The sequence below is a fragment of the Spodoptera frugiperda genome, chromosome 15 (assembly GCF_023101765.2).
Source record: "Spodoptera frugiperda isolate SF20-4 chromosome 15, AGI-APGP_CSIRO_Sfru_2.0, whole genome shotgun sequence".
Lineage (NCBI taxonomy): Eukaryota > Metazoa > Arthropoda > Insecta > Lepidoptera > Noctuidae > Spodoptera > Spodoptera frugiperda.
Window position 1 is genome coordinate 6,742,521 of NC_064226.1, and position 22,344 is coordinate 6,764,864.

The following is a 22,344-nucleotide window of genomic DNA, read 5'->3' on the forward strand; positions in this document are numbered from 1 at the left end:
AAATCAATGATTTACACCTACCCTAGCGATCAATTGACCACCTACTGCGTAGACAATTGGTCGCCACATATGTTGATAATAAATAAAGTACAGACCTACAGGCAAATTGTTTTCCAACGAAATTACAATCGTATTCTCATTACCGTAAAGTAGATAATCTAGTTCATTATACGTTGGAGTTGGAGTAAATTGTCATTTTTATGTGGACAGAATTCGAAATCAACTTTTTAAGTAGATAAGAACGAAACTATGTAAAATTACGAGGCTCATAACAATGTTTCTGTAATATTAGATTTCAAATTGTCATAGGTACTACATCGGGCTTATAAGCACCTACACACGTCTCATCATAATTCGTAACAGAAATTAAAGAAAAATAAAAACAAATGACACGTCAGTGACGTCATGCACAAAATGATAAGGACAGCAATCATATATCGACCTCTATCTGCTCAAATAAAAATATTCTACCAAAACTATCACAGGTACGAGTACCTACAAAAAAAAAACAAATGACACGTCAATGACGTCAGACCCAAAATGACAAGGACAACATCTTAATAATAACGTTTTCTCTTTCTACTGAAACAAAAGTGTTCTCTAATGTTCTAGAAATATAGAAAAACCAACATCAAATAAAAAGCAAATGACATATGGAACGTTCCAGACGAATTAATATAATATTGTTTTGGTCTGCATCTACCGGGCACTAGAAAACGACTGGACTTAATTTTTTTTAAACGTTGCCTCATACTAGGATTTTCTCCTGTGTTATGGGTGCATTTACAAAATTTTTACATGCACATGACACTCAGACGCGATACAACAATTTGTGACACACAAAGAGTTGCTCCGTGCGGGAATCGAACGCGCTACACGTTACACGGCAGCCAGTTGCCCAGCCACCGCACCAACCGTGCAGTCAATTGGATTAATTCTTTTTGGCGTGGTCTTGAAAGGCATGTGACATTCAGAAAAGATTACTGAAAAACGTTGAAATGTGTCAAATATAATGGAAAATAAGTAATATGTAAACTGCTTATATACTTATGTATTTTTACTAAGAACAAATATAAGCTAAACTTTAAAATATTTCTTCAGAATTTTTGTACCTTGCACAATCATACATAACACAATGGAAAGCCTAGGGATTTGTATAGTACCATTGACCCCGTTTTAATTATGTCAAATTTTCCCCGTACCGTAATGAGAGTGGAGAACTGTTCGTCAACGCACTTTATGGAGGTCTGTACTCAACAAAAGCTGGCGACTGTCGCAGTCATGTCGCCAAATTGCATGGCGCGGAATGTCCCACCTTGAAGGGTTGAAGATATTATTATTTTCTTTGATTATTGTAATTAGTGTTTTTTGGGTGTTTTTTAGGAGTAGTAGTCATAAGTGCTTCTATTAAAACTTATATGATGATGTTTGGTAAAGTCGGTTTGAGAGTCGTATATAATATGTAGCAAAGTCAACCAAGCGATTAAAATAAAAATTTGGACGAAGTTGCACAGAACCGCGGATTGCCTTACGGGTTACCAGGGTTCCGGCTCGAAAAGCAGAAGTAAAAACCATTAGGTTTTTAGTCAGTAAGAGTCTGAAACTCTTTCTTGCCTCTCCCAAAGCGGGAGAAAGCATTGGATGATTTTCCCCCTCAAAAAATAAAGGCGAAGATGCTACTCCAAACATTGTTTCTACTTAACAAATGGGTGATGTGACGTGAGTGATGAAGTAAGATGAACAAGATTAGGACATTGGAGCTTTTAAACAATTAATAAACTTATTTGTATGTCAGGCCCTCTAGTAAATTAAACCTAACAAGGGCAAAAACAGGAGCGCGTTCAACCCGAATACAAATTGTGAACTTCTTGAAGATTCTGGAGTTTATTATTTTTTAGTGACGCAATCGGGTGCAAGTGTGAAGAAGTTTAGAATTTTCCCCATGTTTTTCACCCTTCAAAATGGTTGTAGGGTGTATAATATTATAACATTCACGCTGATTAAGTCGAGGGGGTCTAGTACATAATGTACACGTACAAGATGAATCTCGAAGGGTCCCGCCAATGTATTTGTTTCTTTTTTTCTTAGAAAACTGTTTTAAGGAAGTGGATATTTTCCGTTAGATATTTTTTTCTTCTTGAGAAGAAAATGTTTTCATACGTCGCCTCGGTACCTAATAGCTTTTAGAGATTTACGCAGTTAGAGATTTAAGATACGGTATTTTTTTCTTTCGTTTTATTCAGGTACTTGTTTGTTTGAAATTTAAGTACTTTCGGATATTGTTTGATTAGATTATTTAACATTTTGTGTGAGATTAATTACCTATCTTACACTACGGGCTATGATCAGTTATAGTATTAATTTCATTTTATCACTTTACGGAATTCATAGTTAACTAAAAAAACACCAATAACGAGACAGTCTCATTACTTTGGATTCCATTCGGATTTGGATTCTTTGATCGATTAAAATTATAAACCAGCTGAAAATTTTGATGAAAGATTTGTATATACATACCGTGTTTCCCGGTGTTGGCTGCCGCGAAGGCGGTGCTAAGTATTACGAGGTGCACCAGCATGCTCCCTCCTCGCGCGGCGGACGCACATCGAGCCGAAAGCGCACTGCGACTCACTTCTACTGCAACAAACACGAGGACACTATTACCATTTATGTATATTACCATTTTAATACTCTATAAAATATTACCATAATATTGAAGTTGTAAAGCATAATATTTGCAAGTTTACTGGCCGCTGTTGTTGGTTTTAATTATACTATTAAGTAGGAAATGGAGGTGAAGATTTGTCTTACGTTTTTATTTAGCATAAAATATTGCTTCGTATTATGGCTTTTTAATGATATATGTATGTGTTTATAACACTTTAATTGTGATAGACAAAGATAATAGTGATAATATGTAAAAGCAAGGTACATGACATGTACTAGCGCATCAATGTATAGTAAACACATTTGCACCCAAATATATGTTGCATAGTGAATAAATAAAAAGGCAGTGATCCATCTTTATGTAGAGCATAAAAGACAACGTGGCTTCAAATGTAGTCTTTATATAACATTTTCTAGATATCTAAGTAACGTCAAAGGCAGGAGATTTCATTGTGAACTTACATTGTTTCTGACGGCGGCGTAACCAAATGTAAGTAGGTACCTGAATTCAGATTCCGACGTAGTAGCTACTCGTAACATCCGCGAGAATTATTCTAGATAAAATACTCTCGGAATTAAATGTAGCTACTTACCCCGTCTCAACTGTTCTTATAAGTTTTACAACAGAAGCTCTCGTAATTATCAACAAACCCAATTTCAGAGATGTTCCAAAAACCAAATTAAAAGATCATCTTCTGTAATCTTAAAGCCGCTATACGAAACCAGAATGGAAAATTATTTTAAATACACAATTGTTAATAAATTCTCACAGTTTCCTATGGAGAAATTTTCAACTGGGGCTCAGCAGAGCGGAAAACAAGCACCACAAGTACCAATAAGAGTTTTCGTTGTGAAATAAAATATAATTCCATCGAGGAACTGGGAGCGGTTTGAATAACAACTCTTTAATTGAAAGTTTAGCAATTTGCTCTTACCCTCCCAAATGGACCCGAAGGAGCGCGGGGCAACTCATCCAGCGCGTTCCAAAATTGAACGTAGGCAGATGCGCTTAATTACCGGCCCAGATGCTGGCCTCCTCGTCTCACCGACGCTTATCTCGAGATGAACCTCCTTAGAGGAGGCCACCGACAATATTTGCCCGCTAAGACGTGCTCAAATGACTTTTTTCAGAGCTCCATTCGCATACCGACGCCGTTGGTAATTAAGAAGTTAATCGGGAATTAAGTAATTAAGAATCGTCACAAACGATTATACCTCTCAGCAGAAGTATAAGTGCCAATTACGTAGCACTCATTTGCGGAATACAGATAGTAATTAATGCAATATGCTAGCGACAAAGTTTTTTGTGCTTCGGAAATGTCAGTAATATACTCATTGGCGTATGTATTAAAAGTTTATATAAGCTAGTTAAACAATTAAGTTTTTAAGGAATTTTGAAGTAAACCTGTAGCTATACATAAGTGGAGAATACAATGTGACTCTCTCGATTTAAATATTAGGTAACAGAAGTCAGGCTAGGTTTGAGTTTTCCAATAATGTTCGACTAAGTGTCCTTCACTGGGAGATATGAATCGTAGTCAAATAGAGATAGCTGAGTATAAAGAGGTCGTTACGAGGCCTCGGGAGGTGGACGGGCTTCCTACGTGGGATGTCACACGAGCCAAGTGAATCAAACTTCCCTTTACATTTTATCTAACTGCAAGGGCGGTCGAGTTTATGTTCGTCGCCCTACTTGATTTAGTTTTGATGGCGGAAGGGGGACGCTTTTAGATAAATGATTTCACCAGCCCCACGAGATGGTGAAGTGATTTGGTGCTAGGATTTGCAACAATGTTTAGTTTATAGGTGTGGTTAGTTCGATGCAGCGTAATAAGGGTCTTAGTGGAATGGCTTTCGAGTGTAGGGACGTTTAAGTGGATTAAATATGATTGCTCGCAGCGACAGATGGGGTTTAAGTGCTCGTTCATAGTTTTCATTGCGCTTGTCGTCTCAATTTTATGTTGAATTAATAATGTTGTTTGACATCGTAATAAAATCTTGCTTTCATTTATCTTAGCCTCTATTGTGTGGTTATATGAGTTCAATCATGTATGAGTTCTCATATTTTAATTACATGAGGGAATTCAGATATCGATACAAAATTACAAACTTACTTACTTATAAGAAGAATTAATTTCTTGTAGATTCAAACAAAAATTAACAAACATACTTAATTGTTAATAAACACACTCGTACATTAAGAGTAACCTGTAACTCACACATGTGTGTGTTCACCATGTCAAAGTCACTAAGGCAAGGGTTGCAACAAAAAGTTACATTACGTTGCTTGAACAACTCAATTAGCCATACGGATGTGGTCTCAAAGGGACAGTTAATATTATAATCTTAATGTGTACTAATAATGTTACAACTCCCAGACACAAATAGGAAGGTAAGTATACAAAATTAGTGTAAGTAATAGTAGTTTTGAATGCAGTTTTCGAGTACGAAAACAAACTAATGTTGTTTATAGTATGGAATGGCACTTTGTAGTCTAAATGCTTTTATAAAATATTATTTACGTAACATCAGTCGTATAGGTTTTCATGTAAAGGTGGATCTTGCTCGGTAGTTGCTCACAAAACTTCCTCTGTGGAACATAAAATATGCCTACCCCAATGACTTTTAGATCAGCCGGTTGGAAGCGAACATGCATCCCTGACAGCCATCAGACCACAACATACTGGGCAGGAACTGGGTGGTTTTAAGTCAGTAAGTCTGACACTTCCTCTCGCCTCGCCCAAGGCAAGAGAAGCCATTAGATGACTTTCCACTACCCCTGATTTTTACCCGACTGCGCCAGAAGGAGGGTTATGTTTTTCGAGAGTATGTATATATGTATGTATGTATGTATGTATGTATAATTGTTTGGCACGCCCTGCAGCCTAAACGGCTTGATGGATTTTGGCTTGAGAGGTGTCGTTGGATTCGTATTTACTGTGAGAGTGACACTGGATATATCAAAATATTTAAAAATCAAAATGGCGGATTTTTGGCGCCAAATTCGAATATTTCTCACTCTCTACCCTAAACGGCTTGATGGATTTTGACTTGAGAGGTGTCGTTAGATTCGTATTTACTGTGAGAGTGACACTGGATATATCAAAATAATAAAAAAACAAAATGGCGGATTTTTGGCGCCAGATTCGAATATTTCTCACTATCTAGCCTAAACGGCTTGATGGATTTCAGCTTGATAGGGGTCGTTTGATTCGTATTTACTGTGAGAGTGACACTAGATATATCAAAATATAAAAATAATAAAACTAAAATACCATAAAATAAAAAAGGTAATTTAAAAAACTAAAAAACACGACTGCGTTTCTTATATAACATAATTATATGAAATGAAACATCCCTAAAACAAGAAAGTCATCGTAAAATTGAAGCAGCCGGGAACCTAAATATGAAGACTTAGTGAGGGCACATACTTACGGCTGGCTTTTTAGAATGGGTCCCGACTGCTTCAATTTTACGATGACTTTCTTGTTTTAGGGATTTTTCATTTAAATATTATAAAGAAACGCAGTCGGGTTTTTAGTTTTTTAAATTATTTCCTTAAAAATCTCCCTGATTGACTCATGATGGTAAAAATAATAGATAATAGACATAAATTGTGATAAAACGACGAAATTAACAATAAACTTAGAGCTCATCATCAAAGAAGCGGTTAACTAAAGTACATAGTCATGTACATAATTTAAATATCTTTGTACGCAACGTCGGCTAACAAAGTTTTCAATTCAGTTTAGGCTTTTAGTAGTTCCAATTTGTTTCTATTGAATACTAGACAAATTGATGGCTCAATAATTTGAGTCCAAATCCAGTGTGTAGCAATATTGGATCTCTTTGTGAAATATATACTGGAACAGAAAGAAAATAGCTCCCTGTATATTTAAAAAAAAAACAAGGTATAACTTTGTCGTGTTTCATGACATTTTATTTACTCACCAGATTGTATATTTTTGATATTAAAAATGTAAATCAAAAAGTGGCGATAGGTATGTGCTTCGAGCAATTTTCTCTCGAAGTTTTTTTTTTATATCGATCCAATAAGTGCTTTGACACGTATGTTTTTTCGTATTATAAATAACAGCACGTGTTTGTATGTACATAATAAAAAATAAAAATTATGATGTATAAATACATTCACAGTAACATGTGTATTTATAACAAAATAACAAATCTACAATACATCAGAATAAAAAAAATCCAATGTTATTACTACATATTATAAACATTGATAAAAAACAAGCCATATTTTATAAACATGTTGTTTGTAAATCCAACGACCGAATATCAGAATAACTCATACGCAAACAGTTATAACTATAAATCAACAATACATCACAATAACTTGATTACAGTTCCAAAACAGTTACGATCTGATCTCAAGCTATTTGTGCCAAGAGCGAAATGTGTAAATGCTAAGTTCTAATCAAAGAGTCGTTAGCCGCGGGCTCAGTAGTCGATTACGACTATTATAGGATACAATGGCAACTAGTCGACACTTCCTTGCGATAAGCTAGGGAAACGGGTTTAGCGCAATGGCGCAACGGATAACTCTTTTGTACGAAAACGTTTAGCAGTAACGTTGTAAGTTATCCCGTCTCTAAACAAAATGAGTTCGTGGAAAGATTTGTTGATGTTTGTGTTAGAGTTTTGTTATTCACTTTAGGTTTCTGTAAAAATTGTTTTGGCTTTGCCTTTTTTCCTGTCATGTGTATTAACTTACATTTTTCCATATACGGTATTGAAAGTCCTAAGGACTTTGGGTAGTAACTACAGAGCACCACCTAGTAGCTACCACCCCAGCAGAAAAGCATAAGTTAATCTAATGATTCGAAACCATAATCAAATTAAAATTAATAAAAAGCAAAATTATTATAACTAATCAATTCATGTAGGCTACACAAAACAAGTAAAGAAAACGAGGAAAAAAAGTGAAAACATGTAGATAGATACATATTTATTTCTACTGGTAGAATTAAAATCGCACGAACAAAATAAATATTAGAATTAATTGAAACATGTAGATAGGTGCACATTACTGGTAGTTTAAAAAATAAACAAAACAAAGACTGACCTCTATCAGAAGTCAAGGTCAACTGATAGGAATTAACAGTATACTATATTATTAGCCTTTATTATATCTTTCGTAAGTATATTAAATTAGTTATCAAGTTATGTTAAATGAGTTAACCGATAACATAACAAATTAACTATATTGGCATCTTAAACACGACAAAATACATCTAAAACATGATGAGGTACACTTATAAACAAGAAAAAATGCACTAAGGAAAATACCAAGTAGCAAAGTTGGTAGCCAATAAGCATAGTAATGATTTGTTTTGCAACACTCACCCGATCTCGGGTTCATTGAACTAAATGCACTTTTAAATTAATATATATATTTTTAAATAACTACAATAAATAATGGTAGTTGACTATTGCGTCTGTTCACTGTCTTGCAGTACCCGTTCTATATATTTTAAACTGTGGAATATTCTGGACAAGCGGTGAATCGCAGTCTAAGTGGAGGGGACCGTTTCGCAAAACGACCTCTGTGACGCGACTAGTTATCTCGATGTGTGGGGCGCGTCCTACCGATGAATATTTTTTATAATTACTTACTACTATTACTTCGTATAATCACTTGTGCACAAAACGTTACAAAGGGTACCCCCTTTTTAGCTCTGCCTTCGCTCTTGCTAACAACTGATCTGAGTTACTCCTTCATACATCATCATTCATAATTTAATCATCCCTCACTTTTCATTATTCCTTTCATTAACTAGCCGACATCACATTTGACAATTGACATCTGTGTGTCAGCATCCTTTCGACCTGAGTATTCTGCTTGTAGTACCCATACGTACCTACTTCTTAATCATTCTTAATTTATTATAAGGCACGTCAACAGAATAAACACCAACATGAATGAAAATAAAGATGAAGACACAAGATCATGTGCTTATGCCTATTATAGACATTCATGCATAATAATTATTATCTATAGTTATTAATCACTCAAGAGCGATGATTAAGTAAAGACATTTCGCACCCAGCCTCATTTAACTTCCTACTTTGATATTATTCACGAAAATATCTTAGGTACTAGTAACCGACTATTTGTCTAACAATGAATGTAACAATTTCCACCATTCACTAAAGCCAATAACTGCCCTAAATTCAAGATATCCGATTTCGCTAGTCCGAAATCTTGGAAATCTATTGTATTACGCCAGTCATGTTCGATATGTCTCACATTTTCAAGACAGGAGCCGGTAACAGATTATTTCAAATTCCTTCCCTCTACTATTCGAATTTTAAAACATGTTTTTCGAGAGAGTAAGGACAAAGACTTTCAAAGATGTGAGGAGTGGACAATAAAAAAGAAACTTAATCTTAAAGTACCTAAGAATGTACTAATAATTCTAAAAAAATACGTCTCGTTGGGGGACCGCATGAATACGGACTGCACACCGCCACCGCCGCTATATTTCTATTTTCTGCGTTATAGTTAAGTACTTAAACATCAATTTACTTTAATGTTAACACCAAGCATGTGATACTTATGAACAAATCGTAGATAAGTAAGAAATAATTTTAGGAGCGGTCCCCCAACGCGACGTATTTTTTTAGAATTATTAGTACATTCTTAGGTACTTTAAGATTAAGTTTCTTTTATTATTTTTTACTTTTTAAAGGGAAATTAAGTTTTTGTGTCGGGGGTTTTTTAAATTTTTAATTTAATTTTTTATTTTATACTTTTTATAGGTAGGTTAGGTTAAGTTAGGCTTAGTACATTACATATACTTGCTATAATTTCGATTCTTGTTAAGGTAAAGATTACATCTAAGGTCAAGCGTGTTCGCTTTAATTTTTTTTTTTTTTACTTATTAATTACTAGTTTTTGTTTCTATAAGAAGGCTAAAGATTACATTGGTGCCAGATTTTTTGTTTATAATAAAACGTAAAATTAAAAATTTTATATTTTTGTTATTAAATTTTTAATTAAATTTTTATTTTTTTAAATTTTTTATTTAATTTTTTATTTTTGTTAATATGAAAAAATAATATCTTTCAATATATTCTTTCAGTGCGGTTTAATTTGAGACCCCATCCCAGTATATTTGCAGACCTTCGGCTAATCTCCCCACTTTTACCGCCCATAACTTTAAAACGGCTCAACCGATTTTCATCAAACATGTCTAAGAACACTCGCACATAAGTCCCCTTTCATACGAAAAAAACTAAATTGCAATCACTGCATCCGTTCGGGAGTTATGATGCCACAGACAGACAGACAGACAGACAGACAGACAGACAGACAGACAGACAGACAGACAGACAGACAGACACGTCAAACTTATAACACCCCTCTTTTTGCGTCGGGGGTTAATAAATAAAAAGAAATGATTTTAATACTAAGTACTACTACTCGTACTACGTTCATTTATAAGTGACCAATTACATGACTGACGAAATTTCAATGTTCATTCCACGTATTGTCACGGCTTTTATCCCTGAAGGGGCAGGTAGAGGTGCACACTTTTCACGTTTTAGTGTTAAACCACATATAATTGGATTTAACTCATACTGGGCACAATTCCAGACTCAGTAGTAACTGAAAAATTTTCGAAAAACCGAAAAAAGCCCAGTAATACTTTACCCGACCCGGGAATCGAACCCGAGACCCCTTCGGCAGTTGCACTTGCGACTACTCGACCAACTACCTCAAAAAACTACATTCAATTTCTAAACATGTACCGTACACTTGTGCTTAGTCCTAAGAATAACAAACAGGGTGTTATTATTTCGTAACACAATGCCCGTAACTCGTAGTGACGTTTTTTGCTGCCTCGCTACGCGCATTGTGTACAAAATTTGAATAGTTTAATTGGCGCAATCGTATTTTTTCGCAAACGAACGAAGTTAATTTTAAATGTTCCGTTTAATTGAACTTCATATTGCATGTGAAATGTTTTGTTTGTTATTTTATACAGTCGACGGAGATGTTTTTTTTTTGGGACACGCTTGTCGAACGACTCTACAATACAAGCTGCAGTTCATAATACCGGCCAATTTAAAATAGAGAATCACGATGCGTTTAGTTCCCGTAAACCAATAATTCTTAGTATTTATTCAATATGTACTCACTTCATTATAAAACTTTAGAGGTATTTTTAAGGGGGGAATATCATCTAATGACTTCTCCCGGGAGAGGCGAGAGGGAGTGTCATACTCTTACTTACTAAAAACCATCCCGTTCCTACTTCTGCTTTTTTCCTCCAAACCCGGTATACCCGTTAGGTAGTCCGCAAAGGTCTACTAGTACTTCTAATTTATGCAATTTTGTAAACTTCTGAACATAAAACTGACGCAATAAAAAAAATTGACTTTACGCCGCTGCTTTTAATGCATCGAGGGAGGGGTGTGTTGTGTGGTAAACAAACAAACATGATTCGACCCTTCCACCTCAACGCAGTGACAATGTTTTGCTTTCGTCCAAAAATAAAAATTTAATGATAAATCATTTCATATATCACGCTCGTCCATGGTCTGACGGTCACCCACATAAAAGGGAGGTAATGTGGTACGCCATGCTTTTATGAGTATTGTAACAGCATGATGATGATTAATGGACAAAATCATTTTCTATTTGATGTAATTTTCTCATCTGTGCTATAGTATAGGTATCTAGTTAAACATTTACGTTGTGTATGGTGTAGTGCGCGACGTCGTCAACAATTAATCTTCATTAATGGTTCACTTAAGCAATGTGCGGTTTCCGCCGAACTCCAGAGAATACGGCTTGTATGTCACTTTAACTCCTTTGTGTTACTTAACTTTAACTATTTTAATGTCCCAACAAATTAGTATTGTGCACATTCTTAACAAGCCGTTCAGATTATTTAAAACATGCGCACATTCCGCGTTGCATGCTATTGTTAAAATAAACAATGAACGAAAAGATCGCCTACTTCAAAATTTCAGAATGCTTAAGTTTATTTTTCATAGTTTTAGCTCTTGCCTTCTACAAAATTTGTAGCAACAAATTTTATTTAGAATTCTTTCTTTCACTCGCGTTTGAGTAATTTGTATAATTGAATTGTGTTTAGAAATAAAAACCGTATTACCGAAAGCCGTTACAACGTTATGCACGGATTAATTTATAACATTATACTGAACGCACTCTGAATAAACATTGTACATAATTTCCCTGTAATTTACACTCCATCTCGTTGCAAAAAATAACGCCCAATATTCAAGAGATCTGTAATGAATGCGAAATTAATGCAAAGTGGTTAGCTATAAATCTCCAGAGCTTTTGGGCAATAAAACAAAAAATGAGAATTACCAGTTTGATAAAACAAAAACTTTGTTTGGCAAGTGCCCCAGAGGACGAGCCTAAACTCTGTCTGACCCTCACCTCTGTACCAATTTCTATTTTTTTTTGTCCGCGTTCAATATAACTTGTTTATTTCAGTTAGTGCTCGAGTACGGTGCGTCAACGGTTAACAACGCTCTGTTCCCTTATTTTTAATGAAAGCGTGTGCGTTTCCTATTGTTTTGTTTAGATCGTCGCTTGTTGCTCTCGTTGTTAAAATCGACGTGAATGAAGGGTCTGTTGTTTTTGCAGTTATTGTGCTATTGTGCAACAGAACCCTCTTTTATACAAGATAGACTCTTATATTACAATTGAATTGGAGCTTGTTGACAAGAGTTTTTGATACTGTAACAAAATGCAGACAAATTGAAGGAAATTAACTTTTAAGCGCGTAATTGGAATTAACGTTTTGGGTGAAAACTGTATTGGCGTATCACAGTTCGCCGTATAGGTAGGCTGTTAATGATCGTCGCTTCAAGCTCCCCTCCCAAAAGCGGTTCTCATAAAATTTTACGAAGACTACATTTTGTAAAATAAAGTAATACCGACGCGTTCGGTCCCTTCACACTTGAACGTAACGATTGAATCTGCGCAGACTAGACACGGCTTTTTTGCGACCGCAAATTCTATTAATATTTACGAATTCTTACATGTTTTTTTACATGACATAACATCAGGACTTTTCTCCCTTGGGATGTACAGGGATGTTTTAGTATACGTTTTGTGACAGTTATGTTATTACTTCCATATATTAGAAGCAGATGGGTGGGGATTTCTTTTCAGATTTGAATTCAAAGTCATAAAGATTTGTTATTTATTGGATTTTGTTTTCTAACTGCGTAATCTATGCTGATAGGTCTCAGCAGCTTAAGAAATTGAATCAAGATAAGATGGTATTAGCAAGCCATTAAATCTAAATAATCATTAATCTGGAATACTTACAATTTATAGTTACCGAATAAAAATAAAGCAAATCGTTCTTTCCAAAACCGACATAAATCGTATCGAAACAAAATGTATCGCATCGATAACTCCTCGGCGATACTCGCTTTGACAAAATACGATTTTTCAATATTTCTCGAAGCGCTTTTAAATATATTGTATGTAGGTACTTGTTTATAATAAGTACGCAGTATTCTAGGGTCATTTGCCCTGCTATAAACATGAATGGCGCCAAAACGTCTCTCTTATCTCGGGCATTTCTGGGAGGGCGGAAGCGGGGTCCTAAAGACGGCGCGGCGTTCTTCAAGTGTGGTCCTAAAGGATCTCAAAATAAGGGCCGAGAGATCCCTTTGAGAAAGCACTACGTCCTCAGAGCAAATGGACTGTAAGGAGAAACTCGCAACCGATTGCGATATTGATTTTTATTTAAGCGATACCGCGTTTTACTGGGAGCGCGGCTAATCTTTATCTATGAACGGAGTTGGTATAGAATATGATGTCTTTACTTTTGAGTTCGTTTTCAGTGTAAGTGTCTTATGTCTCATTTGTGGTGAATGGTACATGCCACACATTTGTCTAGTTAAAAATCGTCTTTATACCGCAATAGGGATGATGGCAAGGTATGGAAATTGGAAATCTATTTAGTCCGTCAGTTATGTCATGTATATGCAGAAGTGATGTCACGCGATATTTCAAATCGAAAGTATTTTATATTATTTGAAACATTGCCTTAAAAAATATTCCCAAGTAATTATTGCGATTTGAGAATCTATTACAGCTTATTACTATCTTATATTATATCGCTACTAGTACTAAAGCAACATGTTGATATCAAGGGATTCCGTAGATAGTTACTAGGCAAGCTATATCAGCTTACACTGGGAGTTATTGGACGCAGTAATGCATATTAATTGATCCCCTTTGTTCTCCTAACATAGTCTTAATCCTCCTTCAATAAACTAACTTATAAGGAGCAAATGTATTTAATTTTGATTAAGTTTTACGGATTATTCATGAAAATCTTTGTTGAGGTAACTTGATTGTTTTCAATTCACGCTAGGGACTCATAGTCATGAGCAGTGCGCGACAAACGACGGGCGACGTGCAAGTCCGTGGCAACACGTGATTTTTTATTTATTTTTGGTTGGCATTCAGTATGATTACAGTCTAAGTGGTATTGTTAAGTTCAAAAATAGTAATCCTAATAATACTGGAATTGAGAATCAGTCGTAGATCAGCTGTACTCTAGAACATGGCTAATAGTATAATCCCACTAAGCAAATGACATTTAAACGTATATTAAGTAAAACGAGCGAATAAAGTGCTAGCTGCTATTGTGTGGGACGGACACAGAGTTTCGACAAAATTAAATATACGAATACTGAAATACTTTCAGGTTTGTTAAAAGTACAGTTGACGTTGTTCCATATAAATCTGTTCATTCTTTTACCCACAAATATAATATTAAAATTTCTTAAAATAGCAGGATCGGATTACGATGCCATATTTCAGTCTGAGCTTTCACGCTACATATTCATGGGACAAACTTGATGCGGCGGATAAGTCGGTGAATTCGTCACCAGTAGGTACTAGGAACTTTGCTCATGAATATTTATTGAATAATGCAGTTATAATACATGCCCGGCTCGGTATTTACGTCGTATTTAATTACCTTTTAGCTAATACCTTGGCTCTAAAACTTTGAATAAGTTTGTATGGTAATGTTCAAATCTGTTGTTTTGAAGTATCAATGCTTGCTAAACGAAGGCTATGTTTTGGGTTAATCAGAACAATTAAAATTCTTTAAGTTCTACTGTACAGTTGAAAAGATGCTGTAAAAGTGTGAACGAAGAATTTTTTGAGTCGAACTTTTGTAAATACATTTGTATTTAAATTAGGTGTTTATCATACTTTTATCTGTTTAACCAAAGTTCTGTTTTATTATTTGACAAAAAATATTAGTAAAGTACCTGAATTTTAACCTTTTCGAAGACCGCAGTAATATCAAAACGAGCTAGCTGACAAAAGGCTCGACTCGTGTAAAGGGGCTAATAACATAACTGGCGAAGTGGTCGGAATAAGGACACTTCTACTTACTCTTTCGCCGAATAACGACCATTACTGTAATATGTTATGATGACCAGGTCATCCATACAAATGTACCTTGTTTTTTCAACTTATTTAGCCTGTACGTAATTTTGTTTCGTTTGCTAACGGATATAGGTGTAAAATTACAAAATGGGATGATTGTTTGCGAACAAACAGCCAGTCCGCTTATTAGAAGGGCCCACTGTAATAAAAACATCGCCTTATTACAGTTGGGATATTCAGCCCTCGGCGGAACACTGAAATTTAAATCTGGACATAAAACGATTTGTTTTTGTTGACGCAATAAAAATAAAAATAAAATCACATTTTACAGCATGCCATTTCATGCTGAGCTGTTAAGTTCCATAAGTATGTATATTTATACGTAGGTATGTGATTTCATATAACTTGCATATTTACGCTTCATTTATGCGCAGCCAATCTGGACCATTCTACTTAAAAAAAAAGCAAATATGGGCGCAAAATATTTTTATCGAGCTCTTTGTGGCGCAAACTGTTTTCGCTAAAGATGACCTGACTTTTTATTTTTACGGTGACAAACACAATCGCCAAGATGCTCTACATACATAAATAATTGAGAATGTAAGCAATCAAAACCATCTTTTATTCAAATAGTTTAAGGTAAGTTTTTGAGGGCGCTTCTTGATTATACAAGATTTGGTTTAGAAAGAATTCTTTCGTATTATCAGGTAAAAGTTATTGACTTAGGCGTAACTTCTAATAAGTGCCTTTTGGCTTATTTTCAGCTGAATCTTTTGAAAGTAGAAATCTGAATAAATTAGTTTGGATTAGGTACTTAATGTTTGATGATACGCGCGGCAGTAATTGAGATTAAAAATATATTCGTACCTATTTGGCAGCTTGAAATTGAAAAGACAGAGAGTGGTGGGATTTTATAAGTGTTTTTCTAATTTGATTACATAGAACCGATAGTATTTCTGTTCTGTAGTTGACACCTACCATTATGCATGATAAAAAATAAATATTATGACCATAACTTTTACTAATCCGCGGCATAGCGACATATTAAGTTTTCGCTGTAACTTTTAACAGCTATTATCCTCTATAAAATTATCTTTAAACATAATAACACTAACAGTTATCATATTAAACAACACAAATATTATAAAATATAATAAATATCTACTTTAGGGGATTACTTAACGTTTATTGTTTTAATTTTTATTTTGTACACGTTCCGGGTTTACCGACCTCGCGGGAGGGGGTGTAAAAAGCCCCCGAAAGCGGGAAAAAATGGTTTTATTTGTAGGCGAGTAATTTTATTCCGTTTGCCTACGCATATTGAGATTGAAATTTATTAATAGAGAAAATGATTAGCTGGATTTACATAGCTTATTAAAGTTACAATTTTATTTTCGAAATGTTGAATTCGATTTGTTAAATAGCTCTGAGAATGGAATACTATAAGACCGGACACTGGCTGAATTTATTTTTGTTTAGATTGATTTATAATTAGCGTCCAATAAGTAGGTGTCTGTGGAAGAGCAAAGGGGGAGGCCTTTGTTCAACAGTGAACGTCTTTCGGCTGATGACGATGATGATGAAATAGGTGTCCTAAAGGTTTTTGTGTCAAGTTTTAATAATGTAATGTTTTATGTATATTTGTTGATAAACTCAATTGTATTAACACAAGATCAACACCAATATTATATCCTCGTAAAGTACATAGTTACAATTATCTACGAATAATCTATCACTATCTATTAAGCGAAAAGGCTAAATTACAGTATAATCACGCAACTCTTTCTAAATGTACACGAAAAAAGGCGGTAAGTGGTTTTTATCAGGACCTTTATTAATGAAGCGACAATTGCCAAACGATGGCCATTAAGTCCCGATCAAAGGATTGTGGATTGAAATCCGACCCTGTTGAATTACTGCGGTGGACCTCTTTTTAACCCAAGCTAATTTAGACTCGGAGATACGGTTCGAAGGAAAGATTTTGCGATGCGCGTTACGTATTAAATACTTTTTATAAAATAATTAAGTTTTTAAGGTGTCTGTACGGTTTCTGCGAATCAGTTTAACAGTGGAAATTAATGGCTTAAAAGTATCAGGTGAAAATCAGATCAAAATATAAATGGTTTCATATTAACAGTGTTTTTATTGAAGGAGTAACTTACAGTACACCAATAAAAGGCACAATTACAGATGAATTAAATATTACGTCCAGACATTAACAAATAGCCAGAAGCCAGATAATGATAATTAATTTACCAGTTCCGAGGGTAGCTGCACTTAATAGCAATTAGGTTTACTTAGAGGGGAATCCCCTACATTGACTAAAACACGCTTTAATCAAACAAATTAAAATTAAACACACTTTTGTCACGGAGAACACAGAAATGGAATACAAACACCCTGTTGATTACGTGTGTAATGGGTATGTTAAATTCAACACGGCACTTACAGCCATACATAAGTACTTGCGAAGATTTCCTCCCCTAACCTTATAAATATTAATATTTCCTATCTCAGCCGTTAATTATCCAGACAACTACGGATGAACCCCTTGTACTTATTCATTAGTCAACCTAATTAGTACAGAGAGCCGTACTTGCGAGGAAGCTACGAATTCTTTGTCAACCATATTGAATACAGAGCCATCCTGTTGCCTTTGCTAACTAAAAGAAAATTTGCGCTCCTAGCTCGTTTGTATGTTTTAGTGCAACAAAGAAAAGGAAATTATATAATGCATTTGTATAACGCTGCAGTTTACACAACTGTGTTACGAGGTAGTGTCTTTTTAATTCTTGTATCATTTTAAAATTATATTTTCGTTTTATTAAATTTCGCAGTTTGGTTATACGGGATATGTTTAATAACTACTGAATAAATAATACGATTTTCACCGATGAATATATTGTTTCATAAGGTTAAAATGTTCATGATTAATAAATATTTTTTATATACTCACAGGCTATGTTATAAAAGGCTGAACCAAGTGGAAAAGCAGGTTGAAATCAGCCTAGTGGGTTACCGAGGCTTCGGCTCGAAAAGCAGCAGTAGGATGGTTTTTAGTCAGTAAGAGTCTGACACTCCCTTTCGCTTCGCCAAAGGCAAGAGAAGATATTGGATGATTTTTCACCCCAAGAAAAAAGTATTCTACTCTGCCATACGGCTACATAACTTTTAAAAAACATGTTTCAGAATTTTTTCTTTAATTCACTTTGCGAAATTACGTATATCTTCTCCTGAGTGTTTCCACTTTACTTTGTTCTCATTAGCGGTGTCCTGTCTTGTGTAATTGGATGCTGTTCAGCATGTCCCAGGGTGGCTAAGTACGCAAAGGGAATTGCATAGTATAATGTCACGACTACTTTCTCAAAAGAGTTAGCTTAGTGATTTTAGGTAGTCAAAATTTTTGTCTAACTACATAGAAAAGCTTCAGTTTTGGAAATAAAGTAGGCTTATTTGGAAGTTAATTAAATAGTAAGCTGATTTTCTTTTTTTATCGTACCAATATCTTTATTTTCAAAAATGTTTAAATCCTTACACTTTCTCTATCACAACACATCTTACGATTTAACTGTACAGTTAAACTGTATAGTTAAATCGTAGGTCCACACAGCCTACACACCTTCAGTAAAAACTGTATAGTTTGCTCTACACACGTAACGATATAACCGTACAGTTTGTACAGTAAAATCTTTAGGTAGGTAGGTAAGGCATGCATTAACTTTCCCTATCTTAAAAGAATACCGCATTTGGTGAACTTCATGTTTGAACTTAAATAATAATACAAGTTTTATAAATAACGTGAAAGCTTAATGGTAGGACACAATAGATTTTCCATTGCAATTAAACAAGAGTGTTTCAACCCGATACGAAAATAAAACAAATTACTTAGTATGTCAACAAAACCGTAACAAATATGGGTGTAATGATAGATAATTATACTATTTTAATTCGTTTTGTTTGCGTGACTAGGAAAGACGAAAGCTATGATATTCTTTGTTTTGTTTTAATGAAAGTATTTTTACAATCGGAAAGTAATATGTTATATGATTGATTTGATTTGATTTCAGCCATGATATCCCAGTGCAGGGCAAAGGCCTCCCTACCCTCCATCCACTCCTCTCTGTCAGAGATGTCGAGTTCGTCCTGCTATCTTCTTTTAGGCCACATGATATATTATAACATGTTATATACCAGTTACTATTTGTAGGTCCCACTTTCAGGCAAAGCGCATTCGTATAAAAAATATACTTAGCGATTAAAGATTGCTTTGCTCCGTGAGCCACCGTAGGTAGGGCTGATGCTCGACCCCGAGCTGCGGACGACGTAGTGAGTTACGGGGTTCCAGCTCGAAGCAAGAGTAAAAATAGAGTAATTTTTAATCAGTTAGAGTCTGATACTCCCTCTCACCTCTCGCAAGGCGGGAGAAGTCCATGGATGATTCTACTGCATCAAAAAAAGAAATAAGAAAATACATATGTATGCGTAGGTATAATATGTATAAATACACTTAATGTAGCTTTCAAAACTATTCTTCCTTCTACTCAATAAGTAACATTTTTGAGCACTTTCATAAATAAAAAACCTCATGTTTGTTTATGTAATAGATTGTGAACAATCTTTACCTATACTATTTGCTTTATGTGGAAATCTTAGAAGCGACACATGTGGGTGTAGGTGCTATTTACCTGTGTCCACTTCTAGGAAAATATGTGTGTGGTTTCCAATGGCGGTTTCATATTATAATTTTCTAGGACATTTTATTTATACTCAAGAGTTTTATTAAGTTTTATCAAAATCTCATTCATAGTTAAAATTGTAACTTATGCAGTAATTTATTGAAAGTTACTACGTCAGAGAAAAACAACAGTATCTAAGTACCATAATCTTATGTTCAAGTATAAACTTATAAAATTATGTAAACAAATACAAAATCCTTCTCAAAAAATAAACCAATTTAAATCACAATAAAAAGCAATCGATTAAAAAACCAAATATGGTGGTGGTTCATGAATAAAATAATGAACGCAACAAAACAGAAAAATGTGTTAACATTGTTTTAGACAGTGACGTCTGCGGTGTGACGTCATGAATAGGAGGTGTATGCATAACAATGACGGGTGCTACAAGCCCCGTCGAGATAAAAATGGCGGTTTAATGTACCCCGGTAACACATTAAACTATACATACCAGTTTATCTTGGTCTCGTTTAGAAAGATCTTTCCATAAGTTCAACGGTCAGCTTATAGTGGTTGTTCATAGCTTAAAATGAAGCCGTGTGTACAGTGCACTCTTGGGTTACTTTTATTCTATTTGTTATAATAATACAAAGGTTTAGCTAATTATTTAAAAATGTTGTTTTTCTAAGATTAATATAAAAGTAAGAAAAGTTGAACAAAGTATTAATGGTACATAATATGAATTCGATATTGTCTAAAACAAAATTTAATTTCTAATTGGTTTTTGGGTCAATGAAAATGAAAGGCCAAAAATAATTTGACGTTATTTACGCATCAAGCGATGAAAGAAAATTAAATCGAATGTTTGTACACATCCTTTATTATTAATGTAAAATCGTACACGAAATTATATAATCATATCCAGTATTAATTCAGATAAATAATATTAAACGTATCAAAGCGAAAATTTATCGGAACGTATTAATTCAAACTGATTAAATACATCCTTTATGAGGTTGGCCAGGCCAGACGATTCTAAAGTGTAAATAATTTACGTGTACATCGATGAATACGATTACAATGACCTGTTTCAGTGTATGTGGGGGAATCGGGTGGAATGGTTAGAAGCAAACATTGATTACTGCCCTTATCGGACCTTGAGAAATTTTCCATTCAATAAGTCATGACATCAGAGGGCGGGCTCGCAACATATTCGACTCAAGTAATCTGCCATTAGGCCAAAAAGCTCTCCTCGCTTATCTGCGACATCTGGACCATGTTTATATTTTGAGGGTCTCCGACAACCTCTATAACGACTCGGCGCTTATCGTCGTCCGCCTGTCTAGGTAATCTCCCATTCGTTCATACAGCAAATTGTGCCCTACTGCCCACGGAAGAAAAGCTACAATGCCTTGAAACTCTTTGTATAAGTACCTGTTCGGATCACCGCCTCTGACATCGGATATCGAATCTAAATTCCACAACATAGAGTACCTTTTTCTGACAAAATGTTTTTTACTCATATGCGGATATTGTACATCAAAAGCGACTTTATAACTTGTGTGGTTAAGATGTTTTTTGTTTGTTTACGTTTACTATGTAAATAGAATATGTCAAACATACTTATGTTTAATGTCATATCTGTCGGTAGAATTTAGAATTTGAACCCTTCCGTAATGTCTCTGTGAATTTTCTCCCGCTGCACTGTGAGTATTAAATTAAATGCTTGCTTTTATGGGCACAAAAACGTGACCACGCCAGTAAATGTTTTAATTGGCCAAACAATGTTTAGAGATCGCTGATAGGCATAAAGTATCAAATCTGTAATCGCTTTATATTTGCGTCGCGTATTTTGTTTTGTTTAGTTGCCGCAATATTTTGTGTTTGGTGTCAGACTAACGTGCTGTATCTCTAAAGCAATAAGTTGTTTAAATATATAATAATTTATATCACGCATTAGTGAGTATTAAATATAGTTTTGTAATCTATATGCCACACAGTTAATGATGTGGCTACTTGTAAAGAGGGTTACCTGGAAACGATATGATATGAAATGAACTAAAAATCACGGTTTACACACGCACATTAATGGAGAAAAGCTCTACTAGTTTAGAGACTCTCGCCTGAGGCGGGAGAAGTCATTGGATGATTTTCTCCCCATAAAAAAAAAAACTGCTCATGATAAAGAGTCCCTCTGTTACTTGCAACTGATAGAGCTTTTCTCCATTAATGAACGTGAGTAAACCATGATTTTTAGTTCGTGTAATGAAATGATTTTATTTTGTAAATAAGCTTCAAAAGAGAATTTACACATCAAAACTGTTATAAAAAAACTAGATGTAGTCGGGATAAATAATAATAGAAAGTACCTAGTGGGATATAAATCGATTAAATACTTGTAAAAGGACGACAATAAACTCCTTCATTTACTATCTATACAAGTAGCACAATGAATAAATATTTAAAAGATAAACGACAAAATAATGCCTGCAACTTCTGATGCCTTAAATAAAGACTATGTTATTTAAAGCGCAAGTTTATTTTAGCTAAGACAAGCTGCGGTTAATCGCA

General features: G+C 34.7%; 1 protein-coding gene across 4 annotated transcripts in view; it reads right to left on the bottom strand.

The window, feature by feature from the left end:
- LOC118277045 (lachesin) overlaps positions 1-22,344 on the bottom strand; it is a 97,861-nt gene that overhangs the window by 57,316 nt on the left and 18,201 nt on the right. The window contains exons 1-2 of one of the 4 annotated variants that reach the window (XM_035595709.2): positions 8,035-8,205; positions 2,518-2,637 (exon numbers count right to left, since the gene is read on the bottom strand). In XM_035595709.2, the coding sequence (XP_035451602.1) occupies positions 2,518-2,637; positions 8,035-8,050 (136 nt within the window). In that variant the 5' untranslated portion in view covers positions 8,051-8,205. Of the gene's footprint in view, positions 1-2,517; positions 2,638-8,034; positions 8,206-22,344 lie in introns of those variants that run through there. The other 3 variants (XM_035595714.2, XM_035595727.2, XM_035595722.2) reach the window with 3 other exon arrangements.